The sequence below is a fragment of the Lepidochelys kempii genome, chromosome 13 (assembly GCF_965140265.1).
Source record: "Lepidochelys kempii isolate rLepKem1 chromosome 13, rLepKem1.hap2, whole genome shotgun sequence".
NCBI lineage: Eukaryota > Metazoa > Chordata > Testudines > Cheloniidae > Lepidochelys > Lepidochelys kempii.
Genome location: NC_133268.1, coordinates 19,532,484 through 19,551,018, shown reverse-complemented (window position 1 = coordinate 19,551,018; position 18,535 = coordinate 19,532,484). Strand labels below are relative to the sequence as shown.

The 18,535-nt window shown below is 47.9% G+C and overlaps 2 protein-coding genes across 7 annotated transcripts in view; one reads left to right on the top strand and one right to left on the bottom strand.

Annotated features, from left to right (window-relative positions):
- Positions 1 to 18,385, top strand: part of LOC140897214 (adenosine deaminase-like) — a 41,040-nt gene extending 22,655 nt beyond the window's left edge. Inside the window, exons 7-11 of the mRNA XM_073309606.1 lie at positions 7,015 to 7,086; positions 7,480 to 7,581; positions 9,715 to 9,782; positions 10,300 to 10,429; positions 11,621 to 18,385. Coding sequence (XP_073165707.1) covers positions 7,015 to 7,086; positions 7,480 to 7,581; positions 9,715 to 9,782; positions 10,300 to 10,429; positions 11,621 to 11,725 — 477 coding nt within the window. The 3' untranslated portion in view covers positions 11,726 to 18,385. The remainder of the gene's footprint in view (positions 1 to 7,014; positions 7,087 to 7,479; positions 7,582 to 9,714; positions 9,783 to 10,299; positions 10,430 to 11,620) is intronic.
- Positions 15,694 to 18,535, bottom strand: part of PKIG (cAMP-dependent protein kinase inhibitor gamma) — a 30,638-nt gene continuing 27,796 nt past the window's right edge. For 3 of the 6 annotated variants that reach the window (XM_073309608.1, XM_073309609.1, XM_073309607.1), the window contains exon 5: positions 15,698 to 16,758. In XM_073309608.1, the coding sequence (XP_073165709.1) occupies positions 16,679 to 16,758 (80 nt within the window). In that variant the 3' untranslated portion in view covers positions 15,698 to 16,678. Of the gene's footprint in view, positions 16,759 to 18,535 lie in introns of all 6 variants that reach the window. The other 3 variants (XM_073309611.1, XM_073309612.1, XM_073309610.1) reach the window with 2 other exon arrangements.

Here is an 18,535-nt window from a genome sequence, read left to right as displayed (position 1 = left end):
TTGGGTACAGCAGGAGACTAATTGGCTGTTGATGAATCAGGCTGTCCAGGACCCAGTTCTGCTACAGGAGCTAGCAAACCAGATGAAGGCCCTTATGGAGCGGAACCACAATGGCGATGGAACCCGGACTATATGGGCCAGCCACTACCTACAGAAAATGACACAGGAGGATGATGTAGAGGCATACCTCCTGGCATTTGAGAGAACAGCCCTGTGGGAGGCCTGGCCCCGAGATCAGTGGTCTGGTATCCTCGCCCTGTTCCTGTGTGGAGAGGCCCAGAAGGTCTACTACGATATGGCTGCAGAGACTGCAGAGGATTACCCCCAGCTGAAGGCAGAGATCCTGGCCAGATCTGGCGTAACCACGGTGTTGCGAGCCCAGAGGTTTCATGAATGGCAGTATACAGAGGACAAGACACCACGTTCGCAATTGTTTGACCTGATCCACCTGACCCGGAAATGGCTGCGCCCTGAGGCCCTCAGCTCTGAAAAAATGATGGCGCTCCTGGTACTGGACCAGTATATGAGGGGGCTACCACCAAGCCTCCGTGCTTGGGTTGGCCAGAATGACCCCTCTACCTACAATGAGTTGGTCTCCCTTTTGGAAAGACAGCTGGCAGCCCGTGAACTGTTCCAGACCCCAGGGGGTGAGAGACAGCAAACCAGGAAGACAGCCCCAAACCCAAGGCCCCGGATTCTTGAGAACTACAGAAGAACCATAACTGGGAGGAAAGACACTGAGGAATGGCCCAAGGCCAAGAAGGGACCTGGGGTTTGGGAAGAGAGGGCTGGGGGGGCTGACCAAATAGCCCCAGGCAGAGGGCGGTAACCGAGATAAGGGGTCGGTGTTACGAGTGTGGGGAATTGGGGCATATAGCAGCCCAATGCCCCAACAGGGAAGAGCCTATGCAGTGCAATCTGGGGGATCTGGGGGAACAATGTGGCCTAATCGGCCTGGTCAGGGTCACAATGACCTCACATGGGTATACAAGGTCAGTAAAGATGAATGGTATTGCAACCATAGCATTAGTAGATTCCGGGAGTGCTGTCACACTGGTCTGGGGGAAGTTCGTGGGGCAAGACCAACTAACTCGGGCCAAAACCACAGCGGTAACGTGCGTTCATGGCACAATAAATTTCTACCCCCAGTACAGATTGAGATCCAGGGAAACACTACCAGGGTAACTGCAGGGGTGGTCCCTAGGCTCCCCTACCCAGTCTTAATTGGTAGGGACTTCCCTGGGTTTGAGAACTTACTTCACCCAGTAGAGTCAGGGGAGGGTAGCAATGCCCGGGCTGAGACGGAGGCACCTACAGATAGCCTCACCACAGTTTTTGCCGAATTTGCCCCAGAGCTATTTTCATCCCACGGGAAAGCCCGAAAGTCTAGGCAGGAAAAGAGGGCAGATAAAAGGCTAGGGACCAGGATTTTAGCAGAGAACCAGAAAGCCTCCCTTGTTGGTAAGCGAACCTGTTCAGGAGGTCAGGAGACAATTCAGGCCAGTGAGGACTCAGAGGCGGTTCCTAGCCCAACTAGGGCCAACCCAAGGGGCAGAGAAGAAATAGGTCCCATGGAGTTAGGTCAGATCGGTACCGCACATGAGAATTTTGGGCAGGACCAAGCCAATGACCCGCTATAGGTGAATGTGAGAGAGGAGGTAGTGGAAGTAAGTGGCGTACCCGTGAAAGGAAAGACCAAAGGCCGTATTATGTGATCAAACATGATCTGTTGTACTGAATAATGCAAATTCGAGGGGAAGAAGTAGAGCAGCTCTTAGTCCCACGGAAACACACAAGGGCAGTACTAGAGTTAGCTCACAGTCATTTATTTGGGGGACACCTAGGAGTAGACAAGACACTTGATAGAGTCCTAAGAAGATTTTATTGGCCAGGAATACGCGTGGAGGTCCAACACTATTGTACCTCCTGCCAGGAATGCCAGTTGAATAGCCCCCGACCTCACTTGCGGGCCCCATTAGTACCTTTGCCTGTTATTGAAGTCCCTTTCGAAAGGATAGCCATGGACCTAGTGGGCCGGCTGGAAAGATCAGCACGGGGCCACCGAAACGTATTAGTCATCCTTGACTACGCCACACGGTATCCAGAAGCCATTCCTTTAAGAAACCCCACATCCAAGGCAATAGCAAAAGAACTACTTCAGATTTTTGCCAGAGTGGACATCCCTAAGGAGATCCTGACTGGCCAAGGAACCCCTTTCATATCGAAATTAATGAAGGACTTATGTACCCTGCTCCACATCCATGCCATACAGACCTCAGTCTACCATCCACAAACAGATGGACTGGTTCAGCGGTTTAACCGCACCCTTAAAGGTATGATCCAGAAGGTGGTAGTACAGGACGGAAAAGACTGGGATACCCTTCTACCATACCTAATTTTTGCAATACGGGAAGTCCCCCAAGTGTCCACCAGTTTCTCTCCCTTTGAGCTACTATATGGACACCACCCATGCGAAATATTAGATATTGCCAAGGAGGACTGGGAAGAACAACCCAACCCAGGAAATGATGTCATTGAGCATGTGACACAGATGAGAGAGCGAATAGCTCGAGCAACCCCTGTAGTACGAGAACATTTGGAAAAAGCACAAGAGACCCAGCGGACATATTACAACCGCTGGGCGAAAGTACGGAAATTTCAGCCGGGAGAACAGGTGATGGTGCTAGTGCTGACAGCCGAAAGCGAACTCCTGGCCAGCTGGCATGGGCCACGTGAGATAGTGGAAGCCATCGGGGAAGTGGACTATAAGGTCAGACAACCAAACACCGAAGACCAGAGCAGATCTACCACGTAAACTTATTGAAGCCCTGGTGTGACCGAGAGAGGTGCCTGGTCATTCGGAGAGCTCCACTTCAGACGGATGACCCACAAGGGCAGGTGAGGATATCCCCCGAGTTAGCCCCAGAACAACGAACAGAGGTCATTGATATGATCCAACGGAACCAAGATGTGTTCTGTACACAGCCGGGCCGTACGACACTGGTCCAACATCATATCTTCACCAGGCCCAGAATAAGGGTGACGATAAGACCGTACTGGATACTGGAAGCTAAAAGAGAGGAAATTAGGACAGAAGCGAAGATGATTTTGGAACTTGGGGTTATTGAAGAATCCCACAGCCAGTGGGCCAGCCCTATCGTCCTAGTATCCAAGCCTGATGGCACCCTGAGGTTTTGCAACGACTTCCAGAAGTTGAATGAAGTATCCCAATTCGATGCCTGTCAGATATGATGTGTTGACAAGCTAGTTGATCAGTTAGGCAAGGTCCGATACCTAACCACTCTGGACCTGACCAAAGGACATTGGCAAATTCCCCTGGCCAAGAATGCCAAGGAGAAGACTGCTTTCTCTACACCTGATGGGCTGTTCCAATACACTGTCCTCCCTTTCGGACTCCATGGGGCCCCTGCAACATTCCAACGACTTATGGATAAATTGCTGCGACCCCACACCAGGTATGCTGCTGCCTATTTAGACAATATAGTCATCCATAGCCCTGACTGGGAAACACACCCAGGGAAAGTAGAAGTGGTACTAGACGCCCTGCGGAAGGCTGGCCTCACTGCCAACCCTCTCAAGTGAGTGATAGGACTAGCTGAGGCCAGATACCTCGGGTATGTAGTAGGGAGAGGCTTGGTAAAACCCCAATGGAACAAAGTGGAGGAAATACAAGATTGGCCTTGGCCAGTCTGTAAAAAGCAGGTCAGAGCTTTTCTTGGGTTAGTAGGGTACTATCAGAGATTCATCCCTCATTTCTCTACAAGAGCAGGGCCATTGACGGACCTGATAAAGGCTCGGGGCCCCGAGATAGTAAAATGGTCTGTTGCAGCAGAAGGAGCATTCGCAGATTTAAGGACAGCCCTTTGCTGAAATCCAGTACTCATAGCCCCAGACTTCAAGAAAGAATTTGTCCTACAAACAGATGCCTCGGAAGTAGGGGTAGGAGCCGTCCTTTCGCAGATGGTAGGGGAGGAGGAACACCCGATCCTGTACCTCAGCCGGAAGCTCCTCCCCAAGGAACAAAAGTACGCTGTTGTTGAAAAGGAATGTCTGGCGATAAAATGGGCCATGGAAACACTCTTATACTACCTACTGGGGCGGCGATTTACCCTGGTGACAGACCATGCCCCGCTCCAGTGGATGCACAGAAACAAGGAGAAGAATGCAAGAGTGACTAGATGGTTCCTATCTCTGCAACCCTTTCATTTCCGAGGACAGCATAGGGCCGGAAGCCAACACTGCAACGCAGATGGCTTGTCACAGAAGCATTGCCTCTTGTCCCAAGTAGCCCAACCCCATGGTGTTGAGCAGGGGGGTAGGATATGCGATACAGCAAGGCCAGAAGGCAGGAGAGTGATATAGGAGAGAGATGTAAGTCTCAGGATGAGGAGAAGCCTTATTCCCTGTAGAGGGAAGAAAGGTTTCCATAGATTAATTAAAAGCACCTGAAGCCAATTACAGCACCTGAAGCTAGTCACCTGATAAAACCCTCCTGCTTCAATCAGCCAGGGGAAGGAGTTGGAGTAGAGTGGTTTGGAGTTGGAGCAGAGAGCAGTTTGGAGAAGTGCCATGGCTGGCTAGAAGACCAAGACCCTAGGTAAAGATACACCCGGCTTGTGCAGACAGAGAGGGCAGGAAGCCCCAAAAGCTGAAGAGCAGGAGAGGGAAGTAGTCCAGAGGAAGGAAGCACTAGTTCAAGTGGTTTACCGCTGTCCCTCCCTCTCCACTACCCTTCTCTGGGTTACTAGTGGGACAGTAGATACCCTAGTTCAGGGGCAGGAAACTGCGCCCTGAAACCCCCCCCCCCCAAGAAGAGGAAGTGTGGGACCCATCATAATTGTGCCGGCAATTTGCCATATCCTTTTCTAAATTGCCCTCACATTGGAGCTTCACGCATCAACAGTAGTATGGATAATATGACTTATGAAATGAGAGGCTTATGATGAAGGGATCCGATGTCTGCCTTTGGACCCATGTTCCCAGTTTTCAGTTGTGTTGCCATTTAAACTCTGGCTGGGAGGAGTCAATGACTGTCACTACAGTTGGGGATAGTAGGGAGAGTTCTGTTTGTGACTTGCCTGCAGTAGGTTGTGGGGAGATCATGGAGGGAAGCCATGTAAAGATCTTGAAGCTGTGACTTTAGATAATTAGCTTGTGCTAAAGTCCTAGGTAAGTGATGTTATAAATCAAAGAAGCATGCAGAGAGGAATGGACAGTCTCCTTGGTTGGGAAGTTCTGGGTTATTTAGAGTCAGAGGAGGCTGTTTGGAGGGGACGTCTTTATAGCAATCAAGGGGTGTGATTGCAGTTCATGTAGACATACCTGAGCTAAGCTTTAATCCAGCTATCTCAGATCGAGGAGCAGTGAAGGTGTGAGAGCACGTGCTTCGGTATGGACTGTGCAGACCTATCTGTAGCCCTGTGTCATTCTTGGGCAGCTACCCCACACTGAAGTGTGTGCTACTGCAGCTTCACTGCTCTGGAACCTGAGCTAGCTAGATTAAGTCTACTCCCGTACGTCTGCCCGAGCTCCAGTCGTGCCTGTGATTGCGGTGCAGACGTACTCTAAGAGTGGAGGTGGGAGAGATATTCCTGGCTTCCCTCCTCCCCAGTGCACAACCCCACAGAAATTCCTGCCCATCTCGCTGTTTTCTAATCCGCGTAGTGCACCAAAGGGGGATAGGTAAATAAACAATAAAAGTGAGCAGACACATTGGTTCTTAATGAAAGAGCAGGTAACTGGAACTGATGGAATGGAAGGAGTTTTGCCTGAGCACAGAATCTTTGTCTTAAATTGTTGCCTCTGAGTTCTCTGAAACACATTGCTCAGAGCCCTGAAGGCCGTGTCATGCTTCATTGAAGTCAATGGCAAAACTCTCATTCACTCTTACTTAATCAATCATAGGGATCAGTAGGAGAAGCATTTCGCTCTGATAGTTCAGAGGCCAATCCAAAACATGCTGGAGTCATTCCATAGATTTCAGCGGGGGTTGGATTAATCTGTTCATCCTCAGAACTCCCCAAATTAGCATTTTCCCACATGAGTGAAAGGCCAGTGTGAAGGGAAGGACTGGTAAGCTTAGCCCTGACTGAATGGTCAGCCTTCGGGGTAGCTGTCTGAGTCCCTGTTCTGTGCAGGACATATGACAAGAGTCTGTTAAAACAAAGCTATCACTGCAGACACAGGGAGTCTCGGTTTAATTTCAAGTGGATGCATCTAGGGCTTTTCTTATTAACATACCAAGCGGAGCCGTGTCTTACCCAGTAGTTTAGAGCGGAGCCTGGATATGCAGTGGCTGCAAACCAAGTGGAAAATTCACAAAGCACCTGAAAAATTCAGTAATACCAAACAGCTACAGCAACCTGTGTGTGTGTGTGTGTGACTGATGGAAGGTGCCAAGCTAAGAGCTCCTGAGACAGCAGGCCCTCCTCTCTAGAACAGGTACGGCAGAGGCCACAGCAGTGGGAGCTTCCCCCTTGCCCCATCACCTCAGCCAGCGTGCCTCAAGGGGAGGAGAGGACAGGTCGGCCTCCATGGCTCAGTTAGTCCTTGGCCTGTCTGCTGAGACTGCCAGCAACAGAGACAGTTGTACTGTAGTTGTGGGGGTGTTTGTGTGATGTGGACACCAGGGACTGGACTGAGACTCACCGAACTTGCTGCATGTGGATAACTATGAATAACTGCCAGCTGGTGACTGCTTTCATCCCCTAGTGCTGGCTGGGCTTCCCAGCTCCTACGCTGTGTGAGATTGGTAATTGATTTTCTTCTTGTTTTGATTGTGTTGCTCCACAGTTGTTACTCCTGGGGTTGGAGCTCTCAGCCTAATGGTCTGTTGAAAGCATTCGTTCTGTCTTAAAGGCAGAGAGAAGTCAGTGGTGGGGCTGCTGTCCTGATAGTTTGTTCACATCCCTTCTCCCCCCCTACCCCCGGCCTCTGTGCCTCCCCAAACCCACAGCAGTGTTTTCACTCTTTGCTTCTTGTGGGCTTTTCCAGGAAGCTGAAAGATGTGGCATTCATCGCACTGTCCACGCTGGGGAGGTTGGGGCACCGTCTGTCATCAAGGAGGTAAGAAACCCCAGCGCAGGGCAGTGGAATAAGTTACAGCAGAGCTGCAAAATACTCTGTATTGTAATGCAGGGGACAAAGGTAGCTAGGGCCAAATCCTGGCCCATCACTCAGTAGCCCCTTGGAGCCAAATCCCCCCATTGCTCTAAGGGAGCAGAGTCTGTGCATCATACAAAGAGGGATCCGGAGATCAAGCCTCATATAGCGCTTGGAAGGAGCAGGCTCTCCTAGGAACTGGGCCCCCATGTCATGCATGCAGGCGTGGATTGGAGTCCTGGTTTGGGGCTTGGAGGGCTCAGGAGCTCCTGTGGGCCTGTCTAATCCTCTGGGGAGCAGGAGTCAGGCCCTTGCACAGAGCTAAGAGAGACTTTACATGTTTTCTATTCTCTACAGGCAGTCAATGTCCTGAAGACCGAGCGGATTGGCCATGGCTACCATGTCCTGGAAGATCCAGCCCTTTATAGGGAGCTGTTGGGTAGGAAGATGCATTTTGAGGTAATCACTAATTTTGCAGGGGTGGGGATCGTTCTGTCTGAGAGTGAGAGATCAGCCCTCATTTGCATTGTATGACAAGTCAGCACTTTAGATAATGAACATGGACGTAAATGCCTTTACTATAGGGGTGAAATTGCTGCTACCTGGAGTCCAAGTGCTAACAGCATTTAGAGTGAAATCCGCTCGCCACACCACAGTTTGAATTTAGCTGAGACTCTTGGTGGAAACCAGACATACAAGGCTCCAGCGTTTAACTGACTAGGCTGGTGAGGGGATACAAGTTTGGATCCCTCTCTGTGCTGAGTGCTAGAGGTCGAGTCATGCTCAGCCTTGGGGAAAGGGAGCCTGTATTATCTAGTCCATCTTCAGCTGATGCTTGGAGCAGCACGGCTCTTTGAGTAGAGAGACGCCTTTACCCCTTCCCAGCCAGAGAGTGAGTGGTCATGGTGTTAGGCTCACAGGAGTCACCAGGGCTGGATTAACTCTCCTGTGGGCCTGGGGCTATTAGATTTTGTGGGGTACCTGTATACAAGTATTTTTCCTAATTTGAAACAAAATGATCACAATTATGGCATCGAGGCTATTAACCCTATACTAAACTTGCCTTTTAATTAACATAAAGCCATTCTGTGGTTACATTTCAGTCTTAAAACATGTAGAATATAGTTAAGATAATTCAAAATAGCCTGCTGCTTCTTACCCTAGAACAGCTGTTATATTAGTTTCTGTCTGGGAGGGAGTTTGGGTGCAGGAGGGGGCTCCAGGCCGGGGCAGAGTGTTGGGCACGGGTGAAAGTAACTTAATGGACTTACCGGTACAAAGGGTGGCTGGGGTCCTGGGCAAGGTCGGGCGGGGACGGCTCTGAGCCCCCAGAAGGGACAGGGCCTCGGGCGGAAGAGGGTTGGGGCCAGACTCCCCCAGCCAGCCCTTCAGTGCTGCCTGGTCCGTGCCACCCAGGCTTCAGCGGCAATTTAAAGGGCCCGGGGCTTTGGCTATATTTGTCAAAATAACACTATATAATCATGCCAGTTTCAATTACTTTAGTAATTTATTTCAAAATACCTGTCAGCATGTATGTCTGTAACAATACAGACACACACAAAAATTCCCCGAGGAGTAGAGAATTAAAGAAACCCATATGACAACCCAGTTCCTGTTTCTTTGCCCCTTCACCCCCAGAGCCCAGTCATGGGGCATCCCCCCAGAGTCCAGCTGCAAGGCCCCCCTAGTGGAGTCACCTGCACCCCTCCGTCCTCATGGCCCAGCCCACATCCCCTACTAGGGTGACCAGATGTCCCGATTTTATAGGAACAGTCCTGATTTTTGGGTCTTTTTCTCACATAGGCACCTATTACCCCCCACCTCCTGTCCTGATTTTTTGACACTTGCTATCTGGTCAGCCTATCCCCTACACCTCAGAGCCCAAGGATTCAGAGGGAGAAACCACCTCATGCTGTACACTGCCTCCTTCCTTCCGGTCCTGCTGAGAACTGCAGCTGTGGGGAACCCTCCAGCTCCCTTCCCTTCCCACAGCAGTGTCTTCTATTTGTGAGCTGGGCTCTGCTGAGTCTAGCAGACCCTACTGGTGGCCAGCAGCAGCTCTGCAGCCCATTTCTGTCATGAGGGAGGGGAAAGGAAATTCTGCATGCACAACATTAATTTCTGTGTAAATTTTGCATTGCACAATGGTGCAGAATTCCCCCAGGAGTATTTAGTGTAAACTAACAAAACCATCCTGAGCAGATGGCTGTGATCACTTTCCTAGCCAAGGTTTCATTTACACATGGCAATATCATAGGTCACTGCTCACTCCGATGAGGGCTGTTTTACCAGAATGGCTGGGCTAAGGTGGGAGAGAGAGATGGGGTGGGAATGACAAGGGGCTTCTATGCATGGGCAGAAACAAGTAGCTAAAAAACAAGTGTTCAAAAATGTTTATATCCAGCAGGCATGGGGGTAAATGCTCACTGCAGAAGCTGGGAGTTGATGATCATTATTGTTTTCACAGAGCTGTAAATCTATATGGTGCTTTTCAGGCCCAGCCCCTGCCTGTAGAGCTTCAGAACTTGTCTCTGTGTGCAGCATTATGGAAGAGACTGACTCTGTCTTTTTCCCCCCCCCCTACACATATAGACGTGTCTTTTGTGCAGTGTTCTCACTGGAGCATGTGATCCAGACTTTAGGAAACACCCAGTAATTCAGTAAGACGTTTAAATATATTATTTTCAAGTAATTAATTCAGACTTCACTTTTGTATAGCTACCTTATTATTTCACATGAGAAGCAAGTTCTAACCATTTGTCAGAGTATTGTGTATAGGCTAAAGGATCAGTTCAGAGCCTCTGTAACAAATATACTGTTAGATTTTTTTTATGAGAGAGCTTTCTGCCAGCCTCAGGCCCCTGCCCTGAGCAAACAGGAGGCTAAGCTCCTGATTTCAGTGCATTGCTGTCTGGCTCGGGAGTGGATAGTGGGGCCAAGCACTTTGAACATATATCCAACAAATGGTTTGTTGTTGCAAAAATAGGATGGTGAATAGCAACATGACCTTTTGGAATGCAAACTATAACTTTCATAGGAATTTGTTTATCTAGCTGGATACAAAGTAGCCAAACTGGGTTGCAAGCTGTGGGGTTTTTTTTAGTGTATTTTACACTTGGAAAAACACAAACTATGCAAACTCTAATATTTGTCCCACTTTAAATTCCGTTTTCCCAGGTTTATGAATGATAAAGCCAATTACTCCCTGAACTCTGATAGCCCACTCATTTTGAACTCTACAATTGAGACTGATTACAAAATAGCTAAGCAGTTCCTGGGCTTCACTGAAGAGGAGTTGAAGAGAGTGGTAAGTTGTCTTGGGATGTTCTGTGCAAAGCCGCGTGTTGGAGCTGAACGTGATCCATCATTTCTGAGATAAATCTCATTTTTAAACATGAAACTGGAAGAGAGTTCAGCGGAGTTAAAACTGTGGGGAGAAAAAGCTGAATTATGTGGGGGCACAACAGCAGTTTTCAACACGAGCATGCAGTTAGCCCAGTGTAACTGATATGCAAACCAATTGGCTACAAAGTGGCCATTTGCTTTTGCCATTACTTATAGGGTCACATGGTGTCCGTCATTGCATTTTTGCATGCAGATTGGCATGTTCAGTGTCCTGAAAAATCTAATAATTCTGTTTTTCATCTGCCTTGTACCTAAGATAAAGGGACAGAAAACTAGTCTGATAGAGTGTCACTTGTTTGTGGGTAACCTCTGATGCTTTCCTGTTTCACCATTAGAGGTGCACTGGGTTGAAAGGAGATATGTACTGTCCAGGCATTCATGCATCCTACCATATGTTGGAGACCAGTTGATTTCCTTTCTGTGTGTTGAAGATGAATTTGCAGAATGCAGCTGTGCAGGAGAAAGCACTGGGCCTGTATCAGGGGACTCATTTAAGGAGCAAGAGTCTGTCTTCCTGGAGAGTAGACTTATGTGTTAGTTCTTCCTTCCAGCTGTAGAAAGCTCTGATCTTTATACCGTTAAATCCATGGGCAGTTTTGCTGCAGGCTCCTGCAGAAGACGAGCTGTTCCTTTCTGTTTAATGAAAGGAAGCTTATAAATTAAGGGGAGAGAGACATTTTTGTAAATTGTTAAGGGAAGCCAGTAGTGAACTTTGTTACAACAGCAGCATATCAGGCAGGGCCTGATCCAAAACTCATTGAAGTCAATGAGAGTCTTTCCCTTGACTTTAATAGGCTTTGGATCAGGCCTCTAAACTGCACATCCTGGAACCCGATAAAGGAATTTAAGACGCATTGTTTATCTCCTGCTTTTTTTTAAGCCCATTACAGATCCTGAGTAGGAGCAGGTTCCTTTGAAAACTGAGGCTGCTGAAAAGAGCTCAAGAGTAGCAGTGCTAACAAAAGTGTCATTTGACTTACACCAACTCACTAGCTCACACTCACTGATGCACAAAGATTTGTGCACGTACGACCCCACACTCCCTGTGGGTATTACCCAGCTATCTCAGTCTTTCTTCTTCTTTTCCTCCCAGAACATCAACGCAGCTAAGTCCAGCTTCCTGCCTGAGAAAGAAAAGAACGAGCTTCTCAGTAAGCTGTATGAAGCCTACGGGATGGTCCCAGACAACCCATCCTAATCCTGCTTCTACCAGCCGGCAGGTTGCAGTCACCTCTCCCCATGTGTGCTCGACTCCTCTTTGTTTTAGTGGGAGCATTTGGGGAGGAGGTGCCAGGGTATTACTTTGCTGACCTTTACAGTCCGAGGCATACACTATAAAGCAGTATTTCCATGGTTCCTACCGTATATACCTACATACAGCACCCACCATGCTAAATAGATATCTGATTTCCTAGATTTCTGACTCACAAATGTACAGGTGGAATTTTCTGGCATAATTCCATTGTGGCTTATGCCAGTTTTACATCCTGGTGTAAGTGAGAGCAAAATAAGGCCCTCTTTCTTTGTGGTGGTGGTGGTGGTAACATTTTGATGTGACTTTTTGGTGCTCTAGTTCCCTTGCTGATCTACCTTAGTCCCCCTTTGCACTACAGAAGTAATCATGTTGAGCTGCGGCTGTGGTCTAACCATGGTAGAAGACAGTTTTTTCTCCACCTTGCTCATGTGCTTCAAACTGGGTGAAATTGTTTCAGCAAATAATTTATTTGCCAAAAAATGCAGCTTTAGTCACCCCAGAGCCATTCGCGAATTTCTCTTGCATTTGCTGAGTACAATCTGAAAATGTCAGTGACCTAACTCAAAATGTTTTGAATTTGGCCATTTGTCTAGTGTGCAGAGGCCAGGGAGGACCTCCCTTTTACAGCCTTTAGCCAGATGGTTCTCAACCTATTTACCATTGTAGCATCCAATACTACCAGTATGGCTCTGAGGATGTCACATGGGCACAGCTCTGGGCTGATTGGGACACAGGTTGAGAACCACTGGCCCAAAGCCACTTAAAAACAAGCCCAAAAGTAGCCCAATCTATTTATTGAAAAAAAGGGTCTGAAAATGGCCAGCAGTGGGTGGGCAGGCAGTTGCTGTCTGCTGCAGCCTGTAGCATGCACATCCTTCCACAAGGTGACATGTAGCTGGGGTTTGGGGGGGAGAGAGGGCACCCCCCCACCCCCATTTCTGCAGAAGCGAGTAGGCAGTGCTCCCTCTGGTGGCAGCACTCTGTCACCCCATCTATTCCCCCGTCCATCCCCTCCCTCTTCCTCTCCCCACTCCATCCCTTTTCTTCTCCACACTGTCCCCCTGCCCCATTTCCCCATCCCCTTCTCTTCCCCCTACCCTATATCATCCCTCTTCCCCCCCACCCCCTTGCCCTGCCCCTCCACAGGCACTCACCAGTTGTACAGAAACAGGACCCAGCACACACACAAGACGGCAATGATGAGCACTAGGACATAGGAGGCAGCGTCCTGCCAAGCTGCCTCTCTCGCCCACAGGCTGAGCAGAGTAAGCCCTGCTCCAGGCAGGAGAAATCGGGGGTGGGAGGACTGCGGGGGGCACCTGTTTGCATTCTGGAGACCCTGAATGAAATGTTCTGGTTTAATTTTATTTCTAATTTCTGCTTAAAGAGCTAAAAGGAAACTGTCAAATTCTGCACCATAGTTCTAGCCAAATGTGACCCACATTGTTAGAACCTGGGGGATAATTGACTCTGGGATTTTATATATATCTAACATATATCTAGTATCTAATAGCATGTTGCCAACATAATAAAAAGGATAAAACATCTACCTACCGACCACCATCACTAGCTGCTGTTTTGACAGGACCTACAAAAAAGTAATGTGAATTTTTCCATACTGTAGTTCTATGGGTAACCTTTGAAATTTCCTCTCACCTCCATATCCCTAGGGCCTCTACAGTCAATCACAACCACTGGTGGAATCTGAGTGCCACAAGCTGGGCTCTGGTTGCTTGAAGGGAAAAATTGGAGATGGGATGGATGGAAGCAGAGGCCAGGTTGGATCTGTTCTCCCATTTAGCAGGCATGTAAATTGGGAATAGCATCCCTGAAATCACAGGAGTTACACCATTATAGAATGGATGCATCTTGGATCAGAATCAGGCCCTGGGTGTACACATGGCAAATGTTGTTATTCAGTAACTTTGGGGCCTGACTCCCCCCCTCCCCCCCCCAATGGTACAAATCAGGAGTAACTCTCTCAAAGTCAGTGGAGTTACACTGGTGTGGGAGGAGACTCCTGTTTGAAGTGCAGTCGCGTCTCTTGTTCAGACATTGGAGGCTCACAACTTCCTCAGAGCTGTCGATATAAGCTGTTCCAATTTCACACATCATTTACCCCATTATGCTCAAAGAAAGAGACCTGTCACTGCCAGACATGACAGTGTTATTACTGGGCATTGGGCTGTGATTTTTCTGCCATGTAGTCCAAAAAAATGTTTTGTTTGGTGTGTTTTCCCTTCTGAGCTGTGCAGAATTAATCAGAGCTGTGAGGCAATGCTGAACTTGGAACTGTTCCCTCTGCAGTCAGTTAGATCCTAGTGTCAGCTCACTTTTGGAGGCCCACTTTTGCAAGGGTCTTCTACCACTATGTCCGTGATCAGAGTTTCACTACAACTTCCCATTGAAGTCAGTGGGAGCTCTGTGGGCCTAGCATCTCTGAAAGCCAGGTGGTTACTAAATAATATGATGTGCTTGTTCTTTCAGCACAATTGGGGACGGCAGCTGACACGGGTCTTTTACTCACAGGGGAAATCTGATGCCCCCATCTTTCCTATCCAATTGTAGTTTGCAAACAGGTGATTTGGGCTAAAAATAACCCTTGAATGCACACTCTTGTGAGCTGAGAGACCTAAGATTTGCCCATCCCTTGTAGTGCTTGAGTTTATAGTGTATTATTCTGTTCTCTGCTCTGCCTGGCTGCTCCATTCTTATGAGCATGTGGGAGGCTGGATGAGACATGGATTCTACTCAGCCAGAGCTTTAGAAAACAGGAGACTTGGACATTTAAAGCCCAACTGTGCTCTTACTGGAGTCACTGAGAATGTGGCCAGTTTGCCGCGGACTTCAACGGGAACAAGAGCAGGCTCTTACATACCATGTCAGAGCAAAGTTGGCAGCATGATACAGAGAAGCTGATTGACCTGGGGTTGGTTGTCAAAGAAAAAAAAAAAAAAAAAGGCAGAAGCAGCACCTGCTAGCTGCTAAATCCTTGTTTTCTAGGTGCTTCAGAGCCATAAAAGTCTCTATCCTGGCTCCGCAGTCATCTCATTTCTTAGGCTCCTTGGAGGTGTCTGGTCTGTCTGGCAGCACATTCCGACCTGGTTTATGGCCTTGTTTAGTTTGATAAAATTTGAACTCGTAACATTGTTCCCCTCTTATTTTCCTCTTGCCAAGAAGGAGATTTTGATGTTGGGTCACCATGTGAGAATGTTTCTCTCTCCTTTTCTGCCTCAGCCTCATCGCACTCTTTACAGCTGCTTTAGTGCTAGTGCCCAGGTCCACCGAGTGGTAGAAAGGCCATTGTGGATTAGTGTGGCCCAGTGATTACAGCTCCTGTTTTGTGGGAAGGGAAGGTTGGGGTGGCGTGGGGGTGCAACGTGCTCGTTCCTTTCTTGGAGGTGGCATGGGGTTCATTCATTAATCTTTGGGAGACATGAGAGGAAAACACAGCATCGGATTCCAGCTGGGCTCTTGTCCTTTTCTGGAGCCCTTACTGGATCACTCTTTCTTTCATAGTGCACATGGAATTCTGGTCATGCAGTTGCTGTGTGTTGGGGGGAAGCTCAGTGCTTCTGAGTGGAAAGGACACCTTACGTCACCAGCAGCATTTCCTCTAGCACCTTGGTCTCTCAGCCAAGTCCTGAGCCAGCCCAATCATACTTCGCGTATGATGTTGGACCCTGAAGGAGCTGTGCTCTAAAGTTCAAATGAAAATCCTAGAGACATCAAATAACCACTGCCAGGGGAGCTGGTCTCTAGCAAATAGGAGGACATTGGTGTCAAACTAGTGGATTAATTTGCATTTATTGAGCCCGGCTTCCAGTCCACTCTCAGCTGGAAGTTGCTCCAGCACTTGGGAGCATATGAAGCTGGACAGCACTGGTGTCATTTGAAATAGCACCTTTCCCTCTGTTCCCAACATAGATGTGATCTAGTGTGATGAGCTTGTGATTCCACGTTTCAGGAGATAGAAGTGGGGGGAACAGATAATTGCAGAAAAACCCCACTCAACTTTATTATCTGAGAGTTGTGTGTTCTTTATTACAACAAGCGTATAGTTTATCAAACAATTTTTACCATGAAAAATGTCTCCGAAGTGAGAGCGTGTGAAACTTTTCCAGAAATAAATACCTTGGAGCTAGATGGATTCTGGAAGAGATTAGTCTGAATTTTATCAAGTGTCACAACACACAAAAAAGCCTCTTCTGCCCTTCTTCTAACAGTATCTGAAAACCCTACAATGCCAAATGGTGTCCATGTGTGGTGCTGCTGAGCCTGCAGGTGGAGTTTGTCCATGCACCTGTGAGCTTTGGTCCTTTTATGATTCCCAAAAAGTAGCAGCACAGGTTAATAGTGTTCAATATTAATGCAGCAGGAACTCCCGTCACCCCTCCCCAGCTGATCCCCATGCCTCCAGGTGTCTGTGTAGGCAGCGCTAAATATCCATTCACCTCTAAGCTGGATACAGAAGGAAGGTGAAGTAAGGGAAGCACCGAAATCTCTAATCTATGGGAACAGGAAATAAATAAATAGTCTAAATGTACAGAGTAGAAAATGTACCTTATACAGTAAAGGCTGAAGTGTAGATTTTAAATGTCCTGTAGAGGAAAATTGCTACTGAGGCACTTTGAGAGTGGGTCATGAGACTACCACCCGTGCAGTGTTGTTCTAAGCTGTTCTAGATGAGAGTAGAGTTCCATGGATGTACCACTCACTGATGAGCTTCCTACAGTTATCTGAACAGAATGGTTGCAGCAGAAGCATTTAAAGGGAGAATTCATTGTTCTGGTTTGGCTCTCAGTTGTCAAGAAATTTGATGGAACGTTCCCATTTAGTGTTTACAGTTCTTTCCTCCTCCCACCCTTCCTTCCCCACCCCCCACTCTTGCGATGCTCATGATGGGGGGGTGCCATCTTGCCCCTTGAGTCTCACTTCAGGTTCCTTCTCAGAAGCAGAAGCAGCAGCTTGGTTTCCTGTAAACCGAAAGGAAGCAAGGGGGATTAAATTTGTGACTAAGAGAACAAAAGGTTACTCGCTCCATCTGTGCCGCCACTGCTCTTGGAGTACATCTGCACTGCAGAACAAAACCCGCAGCAGCAAGCCTCAGAGCCTGCATCAACTGACTTGGTGTGAGGGGCTCACCCTTCTGAGTTAAAAATAGCAGTGTAGACATTCCCACCCAGGCTGGAGCTCAGGCACTGAGACCTCCATTCCCCCCGCCCCCCGGTTGGGTTTAGTGGCCCAAGCTCATGCCAGAGCAGGTCCTGGAGAAGTAGACAGAATTTGCAAGCCTCTGGGTTATTTTCAAGGAGAGACTTGGACCAGCAATTTTGAACCACTGCAGGGCTGGCTCTTGCTCTCTGGCTGTTGATAGAGTAGAAGAGGCTGCAGGCTGTATGCTCTGATCCCACTGTACTTGCCTCCTGCAGAGCTTGGGAACTTCACTAGAGGGAATGAGAGTGGTTTTCTATCATGGTTTTCAGTTAAGCATGTTGTTTTCAGAAGCCATTTCGGGAGGAGGGGATGGAATGCCTCAAAATGTTAGCCTCCCTCTTTCATGATCCAAAATAGCATGTTGTATATCTAGCCCCTCTACAGGAGACTGTGGCCCTTATTCTTTCTAACGAATGAAAAGGAGCATTGATAAGACTTCCACTAAAAGAGAAGCCACCAGTCAGGTTGAAGCTTGTACCCCTTCCCTCACACTCCCAACCGTCACCAGCAAACTACTTCTGCTGTGCTTGTATAGCCAGCTGTGTTTTATGTACACACAACCATGTACCCAAATTCAAAGAAGTGACCAATAATGACTAAATCTTGATCGCACTGAAGTCAGTGGCAAAGCCACCATTGACTTCACTGGGGCCAGATATTGGGCCTAAAACAGGGGTTCTCAAGCTAGGGGTCGGGATCCCTCAGAGGGTTGCGAGGTTATTACATGAGTGTTGTGAGCTGTCAGCCTCCACCCCAAACCTCACTTTGCCTCCAGCATTTATAATGGTGTTAAATATATAAAAAAGTGTTTTTAATTTATAAGGGGGGTTATACTCAGAGGTTTGCTATCTGAAAGGCTTCACCAGTACAAAGGTTTGAGAACCACTGGCCTAAAAGCAGCAGGCTGTATGCTGCTGAATGCAACCTGTCACATGCACCAAACTTCAAAAGGCTATTCTAGAACGAGGGAGGCTGGGTGTGAAAGTGGGTTTTAGGGGGTTGAGATGACATACTGGGATGCTTAGGTAGGGCAGTGCTAGAGCAACAATTGCTTTCTAAGCGGGGGACATTGCAGTTACAGAGTCACACAAGGAAGCAATGTGAGTTCTTTCGGATGTCTTCTGAAACTCCTGGTAGCCTGCTGCCAATATATTTGCTCTATGGCTGCTGGATCACATTAGAATCCACTAGTAACATGCTTAAAGGGGTATTATCAGGGTAAAAAGGGGATAAAAATGTGTTTTCAAACCTGTTACAAATCAAAGCTCAGAAGACAAAAATGGAAGGAATGTTAAAAACAAAAACTTTACTGTCCCCATTTGTGCTTTTTACACAACAGGCAGGTAGACTGATCAGTGTCACTTTGCTTTGAAAAAAGAAAAGGAGTACTTGCGGCACCTTAGAGACTAACGAATTTGTTAGAGCATAAGCTTTCGTGAGCTACAGCTCACTTCATCGGATGCATGTAGTGGATCCGATGAAGTGAGCTGTAGCTCACGAAAGCTTATGCTCTAACAAATTCGTTAGTCTCTAAGG